Source organism: Mesoplodon mirus (genome assembly GCF_964341445.2).
Source record: "Mesoplodon mirus genome assembly, chromosome: 6".
NCBI lineage: Eukaryota > Metazoa > Chordata > Mammalia > Artiodactyla > Ziphiidae > Mesoplodon > Mesoplodon mirus.
This window is the reverse complement of record NC_138982.1, coordinates 42,567,287-42,588,450: the sequence shown is the minus strand read 5'-3', so window position 1 is coordinate 42,588,450 and position 21,164 is coordinate 42,567,287. Positions and strand designations below refer to the sequence as shown.

General features: G+C 41.3%; 1 protein-coding gene across 7 annotated transcripts in view; it reads left to right on the top strand.

Annotated features, from left to right (window-relative positions):
- Window positions 1–21,164, top strand: part of LPP (LIM domain containing preferred translocation partner in lipoma) — a 709,708-nt gene that overhangs the window by 324,315 nt on the left and 364,229 nt on the right. For all 7 annotated transcript variants that reach the window (XM_082624540.1, XM_082624542.1, XM_082624541.1 and 4 more), the window contains one exon: window positions 15,917–16,039. In XM_082624540.1, coding sequence (XP_082480666.1) covers window positions 15,917–16,039 — 123 coding nt within the window. The remainder of the gene's footprint in view (window positions 1–15,916; window positions 16,040–21,164) is intronic.

Below are 21,164 nucleotides of genomic sequence, written 5' to 3'. Positions count from 1 at the left end.
TCAGTGAAATCACATAAGTTCCTTCTTTTTCTCTTGATGAAACCTCAAACCCACTAGGCACAGATTCCTCAACCTCAACTATGCATGTCAAAGGCTCATGCAGAGGAGGAGACTGGAGTCAGCAAAACCGAGGATGGCAAGATGTGCTCTGGTTCCTGAGAGTCAGGGCAGAGAAGGCAGGGGGAGGGGAGGGAGACACCTCCATCAGTGGAGTCTTGGCCGGCTACCAGATGTTGCCCCTGGAGAAAGCTGAACTCTGAACTACATAGATAAAGAGACACCTAGTGTTACAGCCCTTTGCTCAAGCTGTTCCTTCTGCCTGAGTGTCTCTCTCTGCTCTCTTTCTTTCCCTGAGTGCCTTACAGCCGCTCCCCTAATTCAAGTAAGTGAATTACTTCTTTTTAGCTGTTTAGGTGACAGTTTGGGGATTTTCCCAATCTGAGGCTATACTAGTTATCATTTGGGAACAATAAAGAACTTTATGAAAGAGAATAAAATTACCTGGTCTCCATTTAGATGGCTTTCTATAATATAGAAGTCCTTGACTGGTCAGAAGTGGCAATGGTAGGATGGTTTGGAGTCAGCTGCAAGAGTCTAGTGAGGCAGACCAGAGCCTGAAATGGGGTGGTGGCCATGACCGTGGCGAAGGGAAGCTAGAGTCCAGAGCCATTTGGAAAGAGGGCAGATGGGAAATGGAGGGGTCCAAGATGCTTTGCAGGATCCTGACTTTCTTCAGGAAAGAGACATTTGCTTTCTACCCTAGTGTTTGCCAAATAGGAAATTCTTCTGAAAAATCAGAATTCTGAGGCAAGTGTAATGCGAACTTTACTGGAGGAAATGTGGATACCACTGAGCAAAGATTACTCCCCATTAATGGGAGGGACTCTTCAGTCTCCAGACAGAAACAGCTCTGCTTAGATAAAATTGTGACGGTAGGGCGAGAATCATACATTGCTATAATGAATGCTAATTTGTGGATATTGCTGTATTGTTGTCATTGCTTTCCAATTGAATATGTATTAAGCTCCAACAGGGTGCTATGAGTAATGGCAATTTATAGTTGATTTATCAGAACACTCAGAAGACTTTATAAACGCCAGGAAATGGAAACTCACAGCAGCCCTTCAAGGTGGTGAACGCTGCTGCCATTCCACAGATGAGGACAAGTGAAGTGGATTGTGTTTGCACTGTTGGCACCGTGGGTGAGAACACAGAGCTGTCGAGGGAGAGAAAAGTCTTTTCCCTGTCCCCGGGAATTGGGTTAGAATACATTAGTAGAGAGTTCTCCTTAAATGTGTTCAGAGTTGTGGGATTTTAATTAAATTGTTCCAGTTATTGTTAGCACTTGCATTAGCACCCAATAACCAAATTCTAGGCCAGCAGATTTCAAATTGAGTGTGGGAAAGAATTAGGGGAGGGGTTGCAAAGGGCTTGTTAAATTCAGATCACTAGGCCCTGCTCCCAAAAGTTCAGATTTGGTAAATCTGGGAGGGGGCCTAAGGATTTTCCCTTTTAATGGGCATCTGAGGTGCTTCTGTCCTCAGAGGTGGCTCAGTGTCCCTTCAAAACCTCCGCCTTTTCCTTCTTGTAGGGTCTTTCTTTCACCACCAAAATCTAGCCTCATCCTGAGACCAGGACTTGTGATTTAATATCTGTAGGGTCTCCTACCTTTCGCTTCATGTAATCCTGCAATCCTTTCATTTCCAAACACCCTGTGAGCCAGCACTGACAGAAGAACCTACTGTACCCTTAGCATTCTACAGGACATGTGGTTCCCAAGACCTTAGCCCACCTGGTTTTCAAAGTATCCCTGTGGGAGTTGTATTATTATTTTTCTATTTCACAGGTGGGAACTAAAACCAAGAGGGGATATGACTTGGTGAGATATCTCACTTCTTTAAACCCTTTTGATTGAAATCCAAGTGGGGGCCTGGATTCCACTTTGAACAACAGTTGGGGACAGAGCATCTAGAACTGGTTTAAGTGGAATGTGTCATAAAGAAGAAAGTTCAGGATGCAGTAGGTGAGAGGAGGGCAGGAATGGTCGCAATGACAAATTCAGTTTTTCATTATTTCCTTCTTATTTGTCCTGGTTCTTTAATATAGACTAGGTATTGAACCATCACTAAGTAAATAGGAGCCATTTGATTATGGCTTGACTCTGAATATTCTACGAAAGGGAAACATGTCTCAGGAAAGCCTGATAAGAGGCATGAGCAGAGTTGTGGAGTAGAGGAAGGCTTTTTCAGTGGAGATGAGAACGCCGAGGCTTGATACAGCATCATCACTTGCCTCCTTTGGCTTCTTTAGTTTCTGTTGGGGGTAATAACAGACTTTTCATAGCACTTGTTCATTTGTATTCCCGAGGTCAAAGGCAGAAATGTTTGTTTTCTTGCAGACTCACATTCATTCCTGATGAAGGTGAATTCAACTTTCTGCTATGGTCCCATACTCACTTTTTATCAATGGCAACCTTTTCGTAAAACTAGGAATTTCACCTGGGAGTGTCATTCATGTAAATTGTCTGTTCACGGCCCAAAATATGTGTGATTCATACGATGTGTTTGTTCCCAGGTTACAATGACCCCTGCCCACTCTCTCCTTTCGTCATGAGGACCATGTTTATCCTTTGGATATCTGTTCCCTGGACACCACCCAAGCTTCTTATATGCCTAGGGTTTGCACACCTGCATAATCTGACCACAGCTGATCCTCCTCTATTTTTACCTAAAAGGACACTTGTATTTGCCAAGTGCTAGTGCACATTTCAGTGTTTTCCTTCTATATCTTTATGTTCCTGTGGCATACGTCTTAAATATTTTTCTCCCTCTAAGATCGTCTCACTTCTCACTGCATCCATGCAGCCCTCTCTGATTTTCTATTTTTTTGCTCTAGCATCTTGTGTTTCATATACTTTAATACTTACCTGCCTGTATTCAGCCCTATAGTATGGTTATATGTGGACGAACTAACCTCTCTAATGGAATTGTAAGCCCTTGGAGGACAGAGAATCGATGATTTTCCTTTCTCCTTTTTTTTATTCTTTAAAGTAATTCCTGTCCTTCATATCAATATGTAGTGAATATCTGATACATATTTATGGAAAAGTGAATGAAAACTGTGCTAAATGGGGAGATAGAAGGCGAGAGGGAGGAACAGAGCTTGGCTTTTAACAGTAGCTGCAGCCGTGACCTAATTCATGGTAACCTAATAGGCCCTTATACTCTCCGTTTCATGTTTGAAGGGAAGACCTTTCGCCTTTAACATTTCCAGCCTAGTGTCATGGACAGTACAAGAATTAGAGCTCTGGAGCAAAATGTTTGAGTCCCTAATTTTAATTCTTCTGTTTTCTACCTGAGTTACTTGGAAAAGTCTTTTATTCTCTGATCCTTGGTATCCTCTTTTGTAAAATAGGAATAATAGCTACCAGTCTCTATGATTGCTGGGAGAATTGAATGAGATAATATTTATGAAAGCACTTTTCTACACTTAGGCACTTCTCTGTTGATAATGGCAGCGTAGAGAGAGGGAGCTATCATTTTCTTTCTCCATGTTCTCAGCAGTTACTATGTCCCAGGCTGTGTACAGTGGACTGGGTAGCTGGCCAGCAATTCTGCAGGTTCATAGGATATTTCCCAGAACCGTCTTGGAACAGAGAGTTTGACCAAGAGAAAATGATGAACAGATCTAGAATGATTATTAGGGAACTGATGCATCATTGATTGTTAGAAAATATGATTCCTGCCATTTTAGGTAATTTCCCCCATATTTTTTCCATTCTTAGCCTTTGAGATAAGACATGACGTGTGTTTTGCCTTTTCCCCTCCTGCCTGCTTGCTAGGATGTTGTCACTCTCACTTATCTTTTTCCATTTCCATTAGTCAGCTAGTGACTCTGAAAACAATACAACTGAATGCAGCTTCCTCTCTGAAGTTGTTATCAGTAACACTATTTTTGAAACGAGTGTTTCAAATTGTATCTTGTTAGTATCTGCGCTATATCTTCTGTATTGTTGACTATCAAAGTACACTTACACTAAGTAGAAACAGAGTAATTTGGTTCCAGTAAGTGGCTACAAGGGAAAAAAACAACAACAACAATGAAAAACTTTAAACTCCTTATAATGTTAGGTAGGTTGTATTTATATGAATGTATTAGAATAACAGAACTTTTAAACTAAAAGAAAACATAAAGATCAGGTCTAAACCCATCATTTTGCTGTTGAGAAGACACAGGCTTAGAAAGGGAAAATGATTTGCCCAGGGTCACCCTACTGAATTAAGGCAGAACCAAGACAAAATGCCTAGTTTGTTGTTTCTCTACTCTCCTTGCCTACACATTCGCCTCAGTATTCACTAAAGGGATTTCTGTGGTTGCACTGGGTGGATAATGTGTCACTTTTCTGGGTCAACATTTCTAAATATTCAGTCATCTTCTGACATTAGTGTACTTACTAGTTTCTTAGGAGAAAATTACAATCCTGTCTTCATTTACTTGACAGTGAGTTTTGAGTGGGAGGACTGGGGCAAGGAAGCACTGATTCAGGTCTCCCTGTGCCATCCTTATCACTTGGTTGTTTGACCAGTAGTAAATCACTTATGCTCTCTGGGCCTTTGTTTCCTTTTTGGTACGATTATGATATTGTAATAGATGTTAGCTAAGGATCTTCCTGTCTTCAATGCCACTTCAATGAATCTAAGTGTCTCCATCCATTCTGGTGTCTTTCTTCTAGGAATTTCTGTAGCACTGGTTTGCACCTGTGTGTCCATATTGCATTCTCCACCAGTTGGAGGATGGAGTCCTTGCTTAATTTTGTTGATCTTGTCCCACAGGTGAGGCTGGAAATCCTCAGACAGTGCCTGTGCTCCTCTTTTCCATAAAGTTTCCACATCTGGAAGATGGGATGAGAGTAACTTTCTGCTTATTTCATGAATTCTTAAGAAGAACAGTTGAAATAGCTTTGGAGAAGATCTCTCACAGTACAAGATGTTCAGTTTTTAGACTGATTTCAGTCCTTTCACTGAATTATTATCGCTGACATCTAAATTACTTCTTTGGGGGCATTTTATTATATTTAAGTGAAAATGCTGGAATGACTGCTTCAATTCCCCTTCCAGTTCTAATATTTCTGAGGCTGAGTTACCTTTTCTATGCTAATCATCTATAATCTATTCACACTTCGCCAAACCTCTCTTATCTGTAAGTCCTGGTTGATGGTGCTTAGCACACAGATTCAGAAGCACAAAAGTTTAAAGGAATTTCTTACCCCTTATCTGCTTCGATAACAAGCCCCTTGGCTTTATAGCTTTGGGTACTTGACATGGAGTGCTTGACATGGGAACTGAACACTTCCCTTCGTTTTCAGTTTTGGTAACGTTTTGAGGAGTCCTGAAAGGATTCAAGGATAAAAGGTGTGAGGATGATGAACCAATATATAATGTTACCATCACATTTCTAAGTATTTGAATATTTGCTTCTGGTATTTCTGTTGCATTGTTGGGGAGTGTGAGGAAGTGGTTTCTGGAATTTATCATGCCCCAACCCATTGGTCCTGTGTTATCAAAATGCAAAATCAGAAAACTATCTTCCACGAGGTTTTAAAACAAAATCAATAGCAAAAATACCTGGCATGGGCTATTTTCTACTGCATGCTATAGCAGGGACCAAAAATATTTCGTCAGTCTATTTGTTTCGTAGGTTTGAAGGATAATTGTTCTTTCCCCTCCCCGCTCAGATATTATTTCCTTAAGGGCAAACCAAACTCTTTTTTCCTCTACGTTTTAAAACTTCTAATACTTGTATTATTTTGTGTTATTTGTATTAGCAGAGCATTCCTGGGAAAGTTTCCATGACACTATATGATGATATCTTTATAGCTATTTCAGTTGACTATATCTCCTTTTTACACACACACACGTACACACAGGCACACACAGTGCAGAAAAGGCAGCTTGGTACAGTGTTGCCAAACTATGTGTGTGGACTGACTGGCAAGGTGGCCCCCCTAAGGATCCTGTTTCTTCCTCTGTAGCTCGCCCAGAAAATCAGCAGCAGTGATTTTCCAAGTATCTTTTATAGAACTGCTTCAGCAGACATTATTGGAGGCAATGGGAAAAACCCAGTGGGTGGAATCGTACGCTTCCCTGTTTGTACTTGAACCAGAGCAGCTCTGTTTTTATCTGTTTTAAATAATGGGGTTCTGCGTATGATTTTATTTTCTCCATAGGGTTCTGCTGCTTAATAGAGGTATGCCAAATGTCCCTTTTTCTGTCAAATAATTAATCTTATTATGGTTATTTTTATGGCTCTTATTTTATCGATGGATAGTTACTGTATGTATTTTCTATGTTATATAGCTATTCTCATACAAATTGACTTTTTAATTTTAAGGGACTACTTTAAGAGTACATTATCAATATTTATTTTATGAAGATTAGAATTCAGTAGAAATAATTCCATATTGTGTGTGTGTGCGTGTGCTTATTTGTGTGTGTATACGTTTTGCTTCTGAATGGAGCAGTGAACAAAGGGACTGCTTGTGTGTACTCAAGCACGGACCACTTTAACCATGGCCCTGTCCTTCCTTACATCTGAGTTGGCTTAAACTCTGAGTGGGCCTAACTCTGGTGGGTTTGGGTCTGGTTGCGAGTGGGCAGCAAAGATAGTGGCAGGCAAGCTGTGAAATGTCATTATAGACTCATGCGATGTTCAAGCTTAAAAAAAAAATAAAAGTGGACCTGGCAGGTTCATACCCTTCATTTTATAGAAGTGCAAGTTGGGTTTCAGAAAGGAAAAGTGACTCCCTGATGGTGTCACAAGTAGACCTGGCCTCTTGCTGTCATCCCTGTGAATGAGTGGGTCTTGTGCTGGCTGCTTCAGTAAGGCTGACTGTGAAGCAGAGGCCACTTGGGGTATTTCCATATAAAGGAGTTTATCTTAAGGATCCATGTGGATGAGATCTGACACCAGAAGGCTCAAGGATGGGACCATATCGCTCTCGTTTTTATTCCCCTTTTTCTTCTTCCTTTCCTTTCTTCACTCTCTGATCCTCTTCTTCTCTATTATTTGCATTCCCATTAATCTCCTCTCTCCAATAATTGCATCTTACCTTCTTACATGCTCTGATTATTAGCCATGAACATGATCCTCTTTGTTTTATCATGACCACAGTTCATCCTCATGGCAGTTTTGTCACATGTTGCTTAGTTCATATTTATAAGAGAAGGAGGTTTATTGCCTAGCTCATCTTTTTGTCACAGACCAAAGGTTAGATTCACCAGGCTGTTTGTAGATGGGCTGTCCAGCCTTGCTTTTGTGGGTCACAGTGCTGTGAAGTGGAGTCCCATGGTCCAAAGCATGGCCTTTTGGCAACAAGGTCTGGGGGCAAGACTGTTTCCTTTAAAGAGATGTGGGTTGACCAAACATTATCAACTTTGGGTGAGTGTTCTAGGCCTGAAAAGGATGGGATGATAGGGAATAGGAAGGAAAAAACTGAGGCCTGTGTCAAGCCTAGTGCTGAAGTTTTATCTTGATGTTTTTTGCTCCAAGTATGCTAGAACCATGAAGACCTCTCTTTGTTTCCTGTTGACACCTTACTTTCTGTTTATTCATTGCCATACTCTCAGTTGCCAAACTATTGTTCTACTTTGAATTGTGAAGATGTTGTCTCTATTTTGCAGGCTACAGTGTTTGCACCAAAGATGGCTTTTTATGACACCTTTCCTTGAACGGTCCTTAACCTGTGGGGTAGATGGCTCTTCTTACATAATAATGAGGCTCCAGTTTTAGCCTAGCTTTTGCACATTAGAAAAGCTGAATTGTATTTCTATCAGCCATTGGATAATAAGCTTCTTAGGGAAGGTTTGTTTGTTTGTTTAAATCTCTGCCTCCTCCGTGTAGCTTTACAGAGTCTTAAAGAACATAAGTGTATTTGATATCACTAGGCAGATGTGAAAGTCATATTGTCCAGTAGATTGTAGCTTCTTGAGGTTGGGGATCATGCCTTCCTTAGACTGCTTGCTACGTAGTGCAAAGTTTTCATGGAGCAGCGTGGGAGAAGAGCCATTCATGTGAACCAGCAATGAGTTACCCTGTGAACTCTGCTATCAGAGAGAATTAGACAAAGAAGAGTCAATTATCATATAAGCTGGGCTATCAGTGATGCCCTCCTGGAGGAGTATATACGATGAGATAGATGGGTTTTTGGAAAGGTAAGCCCTTCAACTCAATGAGTGGGAAGAAGAATGCACATGAACTAAACCATTTTCTTTCTCTTTTCAACATTTTCCTCCAAATTCAATAAAGTGACATTTCTGTTAGATAAACTCGGCCATATTTTCTGGAGTTCTTGCTGCTGACTGCTGCCTGTCCCAACCCAGCATTACCGGAATCAGTGTGATGAGGATGCTCACACTATTATATAACGTGCGGGATTATATTAAAAAGCGGTGCTATTGTTTCCGTTTTATTTTGATCTAGGTTTCTCTTACTCATTATTTGGATTGCCTATTGGCATTTTCATGGCATCCATAACCATATAAAATATACACTGTTTACCCTATCAAATGTTCGTTGTGTTAGAAATGTACTTAGAGCAGTGCTTCTCAAAGTGTGGTCCTCAGATCAGCACCATCAGCTTCACTCGGGAACTTGTTAGAAATGTAAGTTCTTGGGCCTCACCCAAGATTTAAAGAATCAGAGACTCTGGAGTGGGATCCAATAATCTGTGTTTTAACAAGCTCTCCAGGTGGTTCTATACAGGCTAAAGTTTGAGAACTGCTGATGCAGAATTATATGCTTCACAGTTAATTCCTAGCACCATCATGTGTTAAGAAGCATAGGTGCCCCATCTAAATTGAAGCCCCCAGCAGCTGATTTTTACTTTGAATCAAAATGCTTTGAAAAGTTACATACTGATGGGCTTCTCTGGTGGCGCAGTGGTTGAGAGTCCGCCTGCCGATGCAGGGGACACACATTCGTGCCCCGGTCTGGGAAGATCCCACGTGCTGCTGAGCGGCTGGGCCCGTGAGCCATGGCCGCTGAGCCTGCACGTCCGGAGTCTGTGCTCCGCAGCGGGAGAGGCCACAACAGTGAGAGGCCCGCGTACTGCAAAAAAAAAAAAAAAAAGTTACCTACTCAGTTGACTGACCATGTCAGCCAAAGCATTTATTTTGAGACTGTGATCAAGGTAATGACTGAGTAGCTGTTGTTTATTGAATACTTAAGATGTGAACGGTACTTGACATGTATGAACTCATTTAATCTTTACAACTGCATGACAAACTGAGACCCAGAGACCTTAGGTAAATTGCTTAAGGTCACAAAACTGATAAATGGCAGATACAGGTTTCAGACCCCTCCAGTCTGACTCCAGAGCCTTCACCACTACTTTTTTTGGGGGGGGGGCGGTGGGGGCTGCGTTGAGTCTTTGTTGCCGCGCGTGGGCTTTCTCTAGTTGCGGCGACCGGGGGCTACTCTTCGTTGCGGTGCACGGGCTTCTCATTGCGGTGGCTTCTCTTGCTGCGGAGTACGGGCTCTAGGCGCGCAGGCTTCAGTAGCTGTGGCTCGTGGGCTCTAGAGCGCAGGCTCAGTAGTTGTGGCGCACAGGCTTAGTTGCTCCGTGGCATGCATGTGGGATCTTCCTGGGCCAGGGGTCGAACCCGTGTCTCCTGCATTGACAGGCGGATTCTTAACCACTGCGCCACCAGGCAAGTCCCACCACTACTTATTTCTTGTTAAGGATGCTTTGGGAGTAGAATTCAATTAAAATGATCACAAAGAAATTCATTGATTATATTCTCAGCTTCATCAAAGAAAGAAAGATGATGGATAAATGATAGATACTTAGTTTTGTTGCTTAGAGATAATACAGCTTTTTTGTATCCTTTTTGTTTTCACCAACCATTATCTTTTTAACATTAATTTAGAAATAAGGGAATAATGAACTTTATTAACCATAAAGGAATGAAGTGAAAAAAATGAAGTGAAATTCACACTGTATTATTAATACTGAAATAATACCATTGAAAAGAAAATCAAAATTGTATGTAAAAGGAATATACTATTTTGTGCCACTTGCCTCCTAGGGCTCCCTAAGATGAGATAGCTTTATATTGCTCAGCTCTCAGGGAGAGCTGCTTTTTTCTCTAATGGACCACAAAGGGAAGTCCAGGCATAGGTAGGGGTTGGGAGTCCCTTAGTGTTACACATAGGGTCTGCCCCGAGGAGTTTCGTGAGCTTTCTGAAATGCAATGTAAATATCACAGATTTAGTACCTCCAACATCAAGTGGTCTCTCTGATGATTTTGAGCAGTCACATGCAGATCTTGGCTCTTCAAATCCCCCTTCTGCGATGTGTCAGTGTGATCGCTTGGCCACCTCAAAGATTCTGGATGTTGTTGAGGATTAGGTCAGTTCTTGCATGTTTGGAGTGTGCCACTGTGGATTGGCTCTAATTCTAGGATGTTAACCTCCTAGGGTAGAGAGTGGTTCTTAATTAACTAGACCATTCCCCAATCCTTTGTTTTTCTTAACAGCGTGAAGGAGAACTCTCTCTTCAACAATGCTGATTTGGTCATTAGGTTCCTGATGTTTTCTCAGAGCAGAGGACTTGGCAGTTAGTTCTGCTCCCTACCTCAAAAAGGAAATGACTACTTAACAAATAAATTGTTATTATGCTAAGCAGGATCCATTTATTTCCATTTGTTAATAATGGATACTCTCACCATTTTGCAACCACCAGTGCAATAATCCATGTAGGCAAGAATCATCTATGGATACTAAAATCATTGGGTGAGAGGTTTGTGATGAGCAGAATATTAGCAGAGTCTCAAAGTGTCACCTCACACATCGTGTATTGATTTAAAAGGGAAGAAGACACTTTTACGGTGAAGAAATCTGGTGGACACTACCTTAACCAAGTCATCAAACTTGTCACCACTAAATGGCCAAATAACATTATGAGCTTCCTGATGTGATGCAGTGGAAAGAGCACAGCATCATGCATGGACTCTTCCCGACGAACTTGTGTAATCTGAATCTCATCATCAGACAAAGCCATATTGTTCAACTTTTTATAAGACACCTGGCCTGAATTCTTTACACAAAGTCAGTTTCATGAAAGGCGAAAATAGGCTGGGGCCTGTTCTAAATTAAGAGACTAAAAAGACATGTCACCTCAGTGTATGATCTTTGATTGGATTCTGGATGGAACTTAGCAACAATCGATAAAAGGACATTACTGGGACTTCTGGTGAAATGTGAACATGCGTGCATCAGATTACTGCCACCCACATTACATTTCTTGGGTGTGACAATGGTATTGAAAAGTTAGTTCTTAGGATATGTAAGCTGAAGTATATGGAGAGGAAGTTTCTGCAACTTCTTTCAAATAGTTAAACTACAATAACAAGCAAGCAAATATATTTTTGTTATTAGAAGGGGAGGCAAAATGTTGGCCATTGATAAATCTGGGTGAAGGGGGTGTGGATGGAGTTCATTTTGCTACTTGTTCAACTTTTCTATGAGTTATTTTTTTACATAAGATATTTGGATGTAAAGAGTGAGTAAATAAATAAATATAAATAATGCTCTTTCATGACTCACTGCTGGCACTCCTTATCTATCACCTGTAGTTAGTGGACTAGCAGTATAACCCAAATGGCCTCACATGCTATGAATTCTGGTTCTGGGCCCTATTTTAAAGTATATTTCTGTGTACTTACAGTGGGAGAGTCATCACCCTGTAATTCTAGTAGTGGCACTAAGGATTATGATTTTCCAAATTATAATAAGCCCTGATTGTGATTTGGTGAGCTTTTATCATATACATATTTATTGAATGAATGAAATTAAGTGCCTTATAGGAAATAATATTCCATGAATGGCTTATTCATGTGAGTTGTATAGCTGTTAATAAGGGGACGCAGTCACTAGACACCCTTTGTGCCCTCCTTCTCACCCTGTCATTCCACCTTCAGATGCCAGCCATTGCCATGGCAACCACCACTGCATAGGTATGACCTAGCAGTACCTGAGGCAGCACAGCCTCAGCTGTAAAACCTTTCTCTCACTCTCTGTCCTGGGACTTTTCTGCTACCTCTGTACTTCTTGGGACAAGCATGAGGGAGTTAATATCCCTGTAGGTGATTCTAAACCAATAGAGAACTAGAGCCAGAGGATGAACATTCTCTTCTCTCATTCCCTACATGGGAAAATCTGAGGCACTTTTCACGGAGATCCATGGAGGGCTCCCAGGAAAATGGAGCCCTAGTTATCCGTATTGGTGACCAGCTCAATTCAGCACCTTTGAATTGGCTTTCCCTCCTCTCCTGCTTAACTTGCCTGGTCCTTCAGTACTGTTTTTTGGGACTGATTCCCAAAATCAATGACCTGCACACAAGCCTTTGTCTCAGGCTTTGTTTTCGGCAGATCCTGGACTAAGACAATGGAATCTCTCTACTTATTGTTGAAGAGCGTAAGAATCATTATTATTATAGTGACCAGTTTATAGGAGGCCCTTTGGTATCTGGAAAAATCATTAGGCCAAGAGTCAGGAGACTCTTCCTTATTGTTACTTGGCCTCGGGCAGGTCATTCAACTGTCAGGTGACTGGTAAGGCTGCAGTGACAGGGAGTTAAGGAGAAGACATGTAGGTAAGTGTGTAGGATTCCATTAGCTGGTTATAGGACTATGTCCTCCAGTGTGTAGTTTAAAGTGTTGAGAGTAGCAAGGTAGTTCCCGGATCTAAAGGTGCTGTGGTAGTAGATGAAGCACCAAGAGAAGGGCTGGTGGTGAGACTTGTGCAGGACTTTAGTTGTTTGAACTGAGACATTAAGTAGAGAATCAGTGGTGAGAAAGAAGCCTATCCTAGTCCATAATGGGGATTGAAATTTAGGAACAAAGTTCTTATCAGAAAGCCAGGTAGGGCAGCAAGGGGGGTCTTGGGTGAAAAATCTCACAGCATTAGGCTGGAACTTGGCATCAACCTAATACGAGAAACTGAAAATGGGGAGTCGTCCCAACTCAGAGGTCTTACATGCACAGTCTGGTTGGACACTATAATTACTTGTTTCATTGCATGGCTCAGGGTAATTCTGTGACTTCTGAGGCTCCATGGTATCCCTTTACTCAGGGCCTGGGCAGTTGCTGTGCTGTCTGCTACAGTGAAGTACAGATGTTGAAGACCTGATTAAATCCTGTCTCTTTACTGATACCCCAAGGGAATACTTAATGAATTGTGCTCCCTTTAAGAAGAAGAATTAACAATAGCTATATTATTCATATTAATTTATAGTTACTGGTTGCTATAATTAATGCAGTTTATGAAAATCATAATAATCATAGTGCTTTACAATTTAAAGAGTGTTTTCCCCATCTATTTTCTTATCTGAGTCTTGTAATGTCCCTCTGGCTTCGGTAGGGCAGGTGATGTTCTCCTAGTTTTAGAGATGAGGAAACTATGGCCCAGGGAAGAATTTAACTAGACTCCAGTCCACCACCCTTACCAATATTTTGTGCTGTCTGTGAGTATATGGGAATATAGTGATCAAATTCATGTTAATAATCACGTTTTATAACTGCATATAAGAGAATCAGGTTCACACAATTCTCAGTTGCCTTCCATAACGCAACTGAGATCCTACTTTCCTTGTACCAGAATCCATTGCCAGAATGTTCACTTGAATTTTAAATTGTTGAGGATCTTTTTTTCTTAATAATACCACAGTATTTCATAGTTATTAATACTCAGTGAAGTAAAGATGAGATCACCTCTAATAGAGGGATTAGCTCTTTGAAAACATCTGGTCCCAGGGCAGAGACCCACTAGTCTTAGAGGGTTTGGTCAAATGGAAATTCAGACTCTGAGAAGACACAACCAACCTGTCATTTCACTGTTTTCCCATTTCTGGCTGTAGCAAGAGGGCTGAGGAGAGCCTCTCAATTTTCACAAGGATGACGAAGCTTCAAATCTGGGCCGTACAGCGTGAAATACACAGACACACACAAGTGTGTACACACAGGCACACTGAGCCTTTTTGCTTCCCTTGTATCCACTGATCCTGCTGTACTTTTAGCTGATTTTACCCAAAAGATGTTTATATGGAAAAGGTTATGGGCTGGACCTATGGCAGAGTCTGCCATTACTTATTCATTTGTTTACTCAAATTATTCATTGAACACGTTCATGGATTAGGCCCTGAGCAAGATTCTGGGGAAATAATGAGGAGGGAAACAGACAAATTCCTTGCCCTCATGAAGCTTACATTCTCCTGGGGAGTCTGATAATAGACAGACAAATATACATAAAATATAATGTTAGATGGTGATAGATATTACAAGAAAAATAAGCAAAACAGGGTGAGGGGATAGAGTGCCATAGAGGGGTCATACAGATGCATCCAGAAAGAGAAAATGATGAGAAGGTTGTTTTAGATAATGTGATTAAATGTACCCATAGTTAAAGAGGGCTCACAAGAACAGATGCCACTGCCTGCGGGGCAGGCAGCAGTCTTCGGGTTTGGCTCCAAGGGACTGGGCTATAGCTTCATACATCTTGATGTTATCATCGTGCCTGGGATAGATAAGGTCCAGAGGGATTAACTCATGCTGGCCAAATTCACAAGAGACTGACCAATATGCTAGGTCCCAATAGAGATGTTTTATGCAGAGAATTAAATAGGTATAAGAACTCAGGGAAGGTTTTGGGAACAAGCTTCTAAGGGAAAAGAAACTAATGGTCTTAATTGGAAATACCATTATGCTATCATTGTCTGATGCATCATATTCATTAAAAAGATACATTTACCTAGAGAATTGTAAGATTTTAATGCTAGCTTGTCAGGGTACCCTAGTTTTTGTTGTCACTGAGGAAACTCTGGTTTCTTGGTTTTTTTCTAAACTCTTCCAGACACTATACTGATATTTAACTTCCTTAGACAAGTGCAATAGAGTTAATTCAATTACACTAACTTCCCATTATTTCATTCCTACTGGGCCTTACTGCAGATTCACTTTGATTTCTTGATGGGGTCTTCAGACACAGTCTCATCACATGTCCATGATCCTTATTACATTGTCACCTTAAAAAATTATTTTAACTCACCCTGCTTCCAAATTCTAGGGCGACCTTTATGGTTCCTTTGTATTTCACTCTCTATTTCCTTGCCTTAAGCTCTAGGCAAACTGTTTGCTTGTTTTTCCTAAGCTTGCTCCCAGTTCCTGGGGATGCCCTTGTGGCGGTGTTATTGCCCTCTGTTCGCTCCACATGAATTCTCAATGCCGGTAGCAGTCGGTGCTTGTGCTAACATGGGACACTGACATATGAAATCCACAGATCCCCCGGTTCATAATCAGTGGTCACTGCCACATGCTTCCTCTGCAGCCCCTTGGCCAGGACTCTGAGCGGTCTTATTCTAGTTCACTTTTTAGGGGCATCGCTTGGGGCTTGCCATCTCTCTCTGACACAGACACACCTAGTCTACTGATCTCACACTGATTCCATTCCTCTTCCTGGACTGTAAGTCTCTCCTTGCCTTTTCCTGCTCCAACTAAAATGTCATCATTCTATACAGTGGTTTCTGAACGTGGAATTTGCATTATGTCCCTAGTTGGATCTGCTCCTTGAGTGCAGGGATGGAGACATTTACTTCCTTTAACTTGGATATTCATCAAAGGAAATATCCTCTAAATAAGAGTATGACTTTAGGAAAATCACCTCATATATTTCAGTTTTATTACCTGTCAAAGAGGGATAATTCTCCAGCCTACCTCACTGAGATTTTATAAAAGCTAAAAGAAATGAGGTGCAGAAAAAGTTGGACAAAGTCATAGTATAACTTGAGAAATTTGAACTCAGATTGATATGGATGGAAACTGGAAATTTCCCTTTTTAACATGACTGTGTTGCTTCTCACAGGGAAATCCTGGAGGCAAGACCCTTGAGGAGAGACGCTCGAGCCTGGACGCTGAGATCGACTCATTGACCAGCATCTTGGCTGACCTGGAGTGCAGCTCCCCCTACAAGCCTCGGCCTCCACAGGTAAGAGCTATCTGCAAATAGGCACCACAGATAACCTGCAATTATCTGAAAGAACAAGCTGCTTCTTTTATCCCTTCCATTCTTTTTGGATTTTCTCAGAGTCAACAGTCTAAGTTGTCTTTTTATTTAATATCAACATGTGTTAGGTAACAGACATTTCTTTCATTGATTTGATTAGTATTTTCTTTAAAATAACCCAACGGTGTTAAACACAAACGTTCTAAAATTAAATCTCTTATTCCATTGCCCTGCTCTTTTTCTGGCTTTGTCTAGGTGGATATTTTGTTATATGTTGGTATAATCTTCAGAAATATGGCTTAGCATGGCTATGTTAAAGTTAGGGTGAGGGCTACATCTTTTCTAAGAACTTCCTTATGTTGGATATTGAGGCGGCTTGCTTTTTTGCTTGTTGGAAGTAATGCTATGTGGGGCATTTTCGTGTCTATTTTCTTTGGAGCTATTTCCCTAACTCAGATTTTTTTGGAGCGGGATTTCTACATTGGGGATTACGAGTGCTTTCTTTACTTTTCTTTCCACTGGTGGTACATAGCTTATACTGGCACCAGCAGTTTGAATATATCAGTTTCTCCCCAATCTTACCAGAATTTGGTGACAGCAATTAATCTTTTTTTTTTTTTTTTTTTTAATGCAAATGGTGCCTTGTTACCAGTTCTTCGTTGTGGCCTTTGGCTTCCTTTGGAGCATGGCTATTCTTCTGCAGCTTCATTTTTTTTTTTTTTTTACATCTTTATTGGAGTATAATTGCTTAACAATGGTGTGTTAGTTTCTGCTTTATAACAAAGTGAATCATTTATACATACACATATGTTCCCATATCCCCTCCCTCTTGTGTCTCCCTCCCACCCTCCCTATCCCACCCCTCCAGGCGGTCACAAAGCACCGAGCTGATCTCCCTGTGCTATGCGGCTGCTTCCCACTATCTATCTACCTTACGTTTGGTAGTGTACATATGTCCATGCCTCTCTTCCGCTTTGTCACAGCTTACCCTTCCCCCTCCCCGTATCCTCATGCACCTTCATTTATTATCTGCATTTTGGAAGCCGACCTTGCACTGCTTGTGGTCATTCCCTGCCTCCCTCCAGTCTTGAGAAAGTAACGGCAAATCAATTTCAGGGCTTGTGAGTCCTCAGAAGACAGCCAGCAGGACTCTGCATGCAGATCTTGGACTGGCACTGTTGTCACTGGGTTGTTTAACTCTCGTGTGATGTTTGCTTGACCTACAGCACTCCAGTTCTTCAACAGCAGCCTCTATATTCACAATGGTTCATTTCACAGATTAAAAGCCAGTCCTGCTTCTCTGCTGTCAGTCATTTCAACACAGAACTTTGTAAGGTGCTTTCCTCTTTAGACATGTTCCCATTGCCTTTTCTAGACATACAATGGGACTGTCAGCTATGTAGGGACACAAGGCAAAACACACTAGAGCTTAGCTCTTCCTTAGCTCTCGTTACCCTTGGCTCCACTAGACCTGTGAGTGGTGAAAATGCACTTTATTTCTGTAAACACGTGCTGAGCTGCAGGTAGGTATCATGGGCTGTGGTCTTTGGGGGAACTGTTAGGAGGTTGAAAGGGAGAAAAATAGGACCGAGTTGTAATCTTCCAGGAGGCTATAGTATCCTAAGTTCAACAATGGCAGATATATAGAAGCACAAGGAAAAGAGCGAGATATTCTTTTAATGGTGGCAACATCTGAGAAGTTTCATCTGAAGATCTGCACGTTCAGCTAAGGGATGGGTGGAACGGTGATGTTGGAAGAAAGAGGGGAGAGTGAGCAGCCTGAGTCATGGGGCAGGAAGGTCCAGGCTGCATTCAGAGAACTGCAAGCAGCGTGGTGGCTGCAGACGAGGCCATCGAAAGCTTCAAGTGGACTACAGGCCTGGAGGTTTCCTGCTAACAGCCTGTGGACTTGTTTGAATGCCAGATTAAGATTTTGGTCTGCCTTTTATAAATAATGGGTGATAGTTGAAAGTTTTCAAGCAGGGGAAAGCTATAATTCATCCTGAAAAAGGAACATAGGAAATAAAACAAACTCTGGAAAGATGCAAGAGGATGGACCCAGGTCTCAGAAATGTTTTCCAGCAAACTGTAGTTTGATGTTAAGCATGTTTCCAATTCCACCCAAGCAAATACCTCAAGCCCACTTTCTCGGAACAGCAAGGCCACTGACTTTGCCCCTGGACTCATCCATTTTGTGAGTAAATACTTCTATGCCCTCTCCCCCTTTTTAAATAGGAGTTTTGTTTGCTCTTTTTTCCCCCTCCTAAATTCTCACACCCTGATATACACTGGGGAGATTCTGCATAGAGGTTTTTGCTTAATATAGCCTTCATCCTTTAAGACTGTGTCTACACATGCCTCCCATAAACCACTGCATTTTTTTTTTTTCTTGTGGTACGCGGGCCTCTCACCGTTGTGGCCTCTCCCGTTGCGGAGCACTGGCTCCGGATGCGCAGGCTCAGCGGCCATGGCTTATGGGCCCAGCCACTCTGCAGCATGTGGGATCTTCCCGGACCGGGGCACAAACCCACATCCCCCGCATCTGCAGGCGGACTCCCAATCACTGCGCCACCAGGGAAGCCCAACCACTGCATTTTAATGGGTTTATTCAGTAGCCACATTTTTGTTTGAGCAATCTCACTGTGCACACAAATTCATAATCACTGATATTTGGACAGTGCTTTACTGATTGTAAAATAAAGCATTTTCACATCTGTTCACACTTCAGTGAAATACATATATCTCAACTCTGAGATATAGATGGTGTGCTTATTTTGTGGATGAGGAAACTAAGTTAGGACATATGACTACAATGTGAGCACAGCTGGACCTTGAATTTAGACCTGTGTTTGACTTTTAAGTTCTAGAACCAGATTGAGAATATCCCTCTGAATGTTTTTCTTTTTATGAGAAAGCCATACTCAAGGGACACTGATCAGTCACATGAGTAACAGTGTCCCTTGAGTATGGCTTTCTCATAAAAAGAAGAATATTCAAAGGGTAAAAAAAAATTGGGGCAGAGGGGCAATATAGGAGTGGGGGAGTGAAAGGTACAAACTATTGGGCATAAGATAGGCTCAAGGATATATTGTACAACACAGGGAATATAGCTAATATTTTGTAATAACTGTAAATGGAAAATTACCTTTAAAAATTGTATAAAAATTAAAAAAATTAATAATGATAACTCTTAAGCAGAACAGGTTGAGAATTCCACTTTTCAGCTGCCTGTTCCATTCAGAAGTTAAAGAGTGATCCATCCTAACTTCTTTATTATTCTAATTTAGGAAAGCAAGAGTTAATTGGGAGAAGCAGCTCATTCTTCTGAATTATGTTTACTCTGGTGGAACTAAATTAGATGTGTTAGTATTTATTGGTTAACATAATTATATGCTGTGAGAACAATAATCACACACTTAAAATATTAAAAGTATGTGCTAAGAGAAGATGATGTCTGCAGTAGTCTGTGTTGTGTTGTAATCAAAAGGTACTTGAAAAGTCCTAGAAATGTAGACTGTTACTGCCCAATTTTGATGTTTCCATTTTTGATCCAAAGCAAACTGCAAAACCTGTTGAATCACCTGACTACTTAAAGTAGGCTAGCAGGTCTGTGATTTCTCAATATTCAAGCATGTGTTGTGTGCTTTCCCCGAACCCACCTCTGAATCACCTTTGCAAGGCTGCTTTGACTCATGGATTGAGCAGAAAATGATCATATAGGTGGAATGTTTGTACAGTAAGTGGTCCAAAGTTGTTCTATTCACATAACAACTTTGAAAAATATCTGAGCTCTTGAAAATATATTTTTATGGGGCATTTTCTCCCTTACTAAAAAGTGGTCCAAAGTTGTTCTATTCACATAACAACTTTGAAAAATATCTGAGCTCTTGAAAATATATTTTTATGGGGCATTTTCTCCCTTTTTCGAAAGGGGCAATTTCCACTCTCAGATTTCCCAACTTTATTTCTGTTCACTTATTTATCCATATTTTTATTTGGGAAATATGGCTTCATTCCACCTTTTCATTCATTCAGCTAACATTTACTGAGATCCCATTGTGGATTAGGCATTGGAAATATAGAGGTTAGTGTGTCAGCATGTTCTTGCTCTAGAGTAATCCGTAGTCTTACAGAAGAGACAAATGCATAAACAATTCAGAGGGACACAAAAGAAGGGCTTTGTTGGATGTACTACTTTAAGTTATTGTGTGACTCACCAGATGTTGAAATTGTTGGGAAATCAAAGATAGGAATATCAACATTATATATATATTTTTTTGAGGTACGCGGGCCTCTCACTGTTGTGGCTTCTCCCATTGCGGAGCACAGGCTCCGGACGCGCAGGCTCAGTGACCATGGCTCACGGGCCCAGCCGCTCCGTGGCATGTGGGATCTTCCCGGACCGGAGCACGAACCCGTGTCCCCTGCATTGGCAGGCAGACTCTCAACCACTGTGCCACCAGGGAAGTTCATCAACATTATATTTTATACTTTTCTAGGGAAGTGTCAGGGAGGACTGCACAGAGCAGGTAGAATTTGAGTTCCCTTGGCTGCATATGTCATGGGAAAGGCATGGGATTCAAATGAGAGAATAACAGGAATGAGAAAGTCAAGCAATGTTGAAAGTGAATGCCTTGTTGGAAGAATAAGGTAGTTCAATTATGATATAGGGTATGTGGAATACAAAATGAATGGCAGATGAAATCACAGGCATTAATTTAATACCTAAGTAGCCTTGATGCCCAAGGACTCTCTCAGTAAAAGGAGAAATTTGGGGGGGAGGGGCGGGTAGCAGCAGTGTTTCTGGCTACAGTGGGTTTGGGGGTAACAGCTTTAGCAAGTTTTACAGAAGATATAAATTATACATCTGTGCCAGCCACTGCCCAGAGTAATGCAATTAACCTACCTTAGTGTTTAGCAGTAAAATTTCTGATCATTTAAAAATGTGTGTATTAGGGAGTGGTTTTAGAAAAACAGGTGTGAGAAGCTTGGAAGTGGTTGTGGGATGAATTGCAGACTCAGTATGATATGAGAGTATCACAGCTTAGAGGTCATGTAGCCAAACTCTTACTTTACAGAAGGAAAGTTTTTGTCTAGGGAAGGAAAG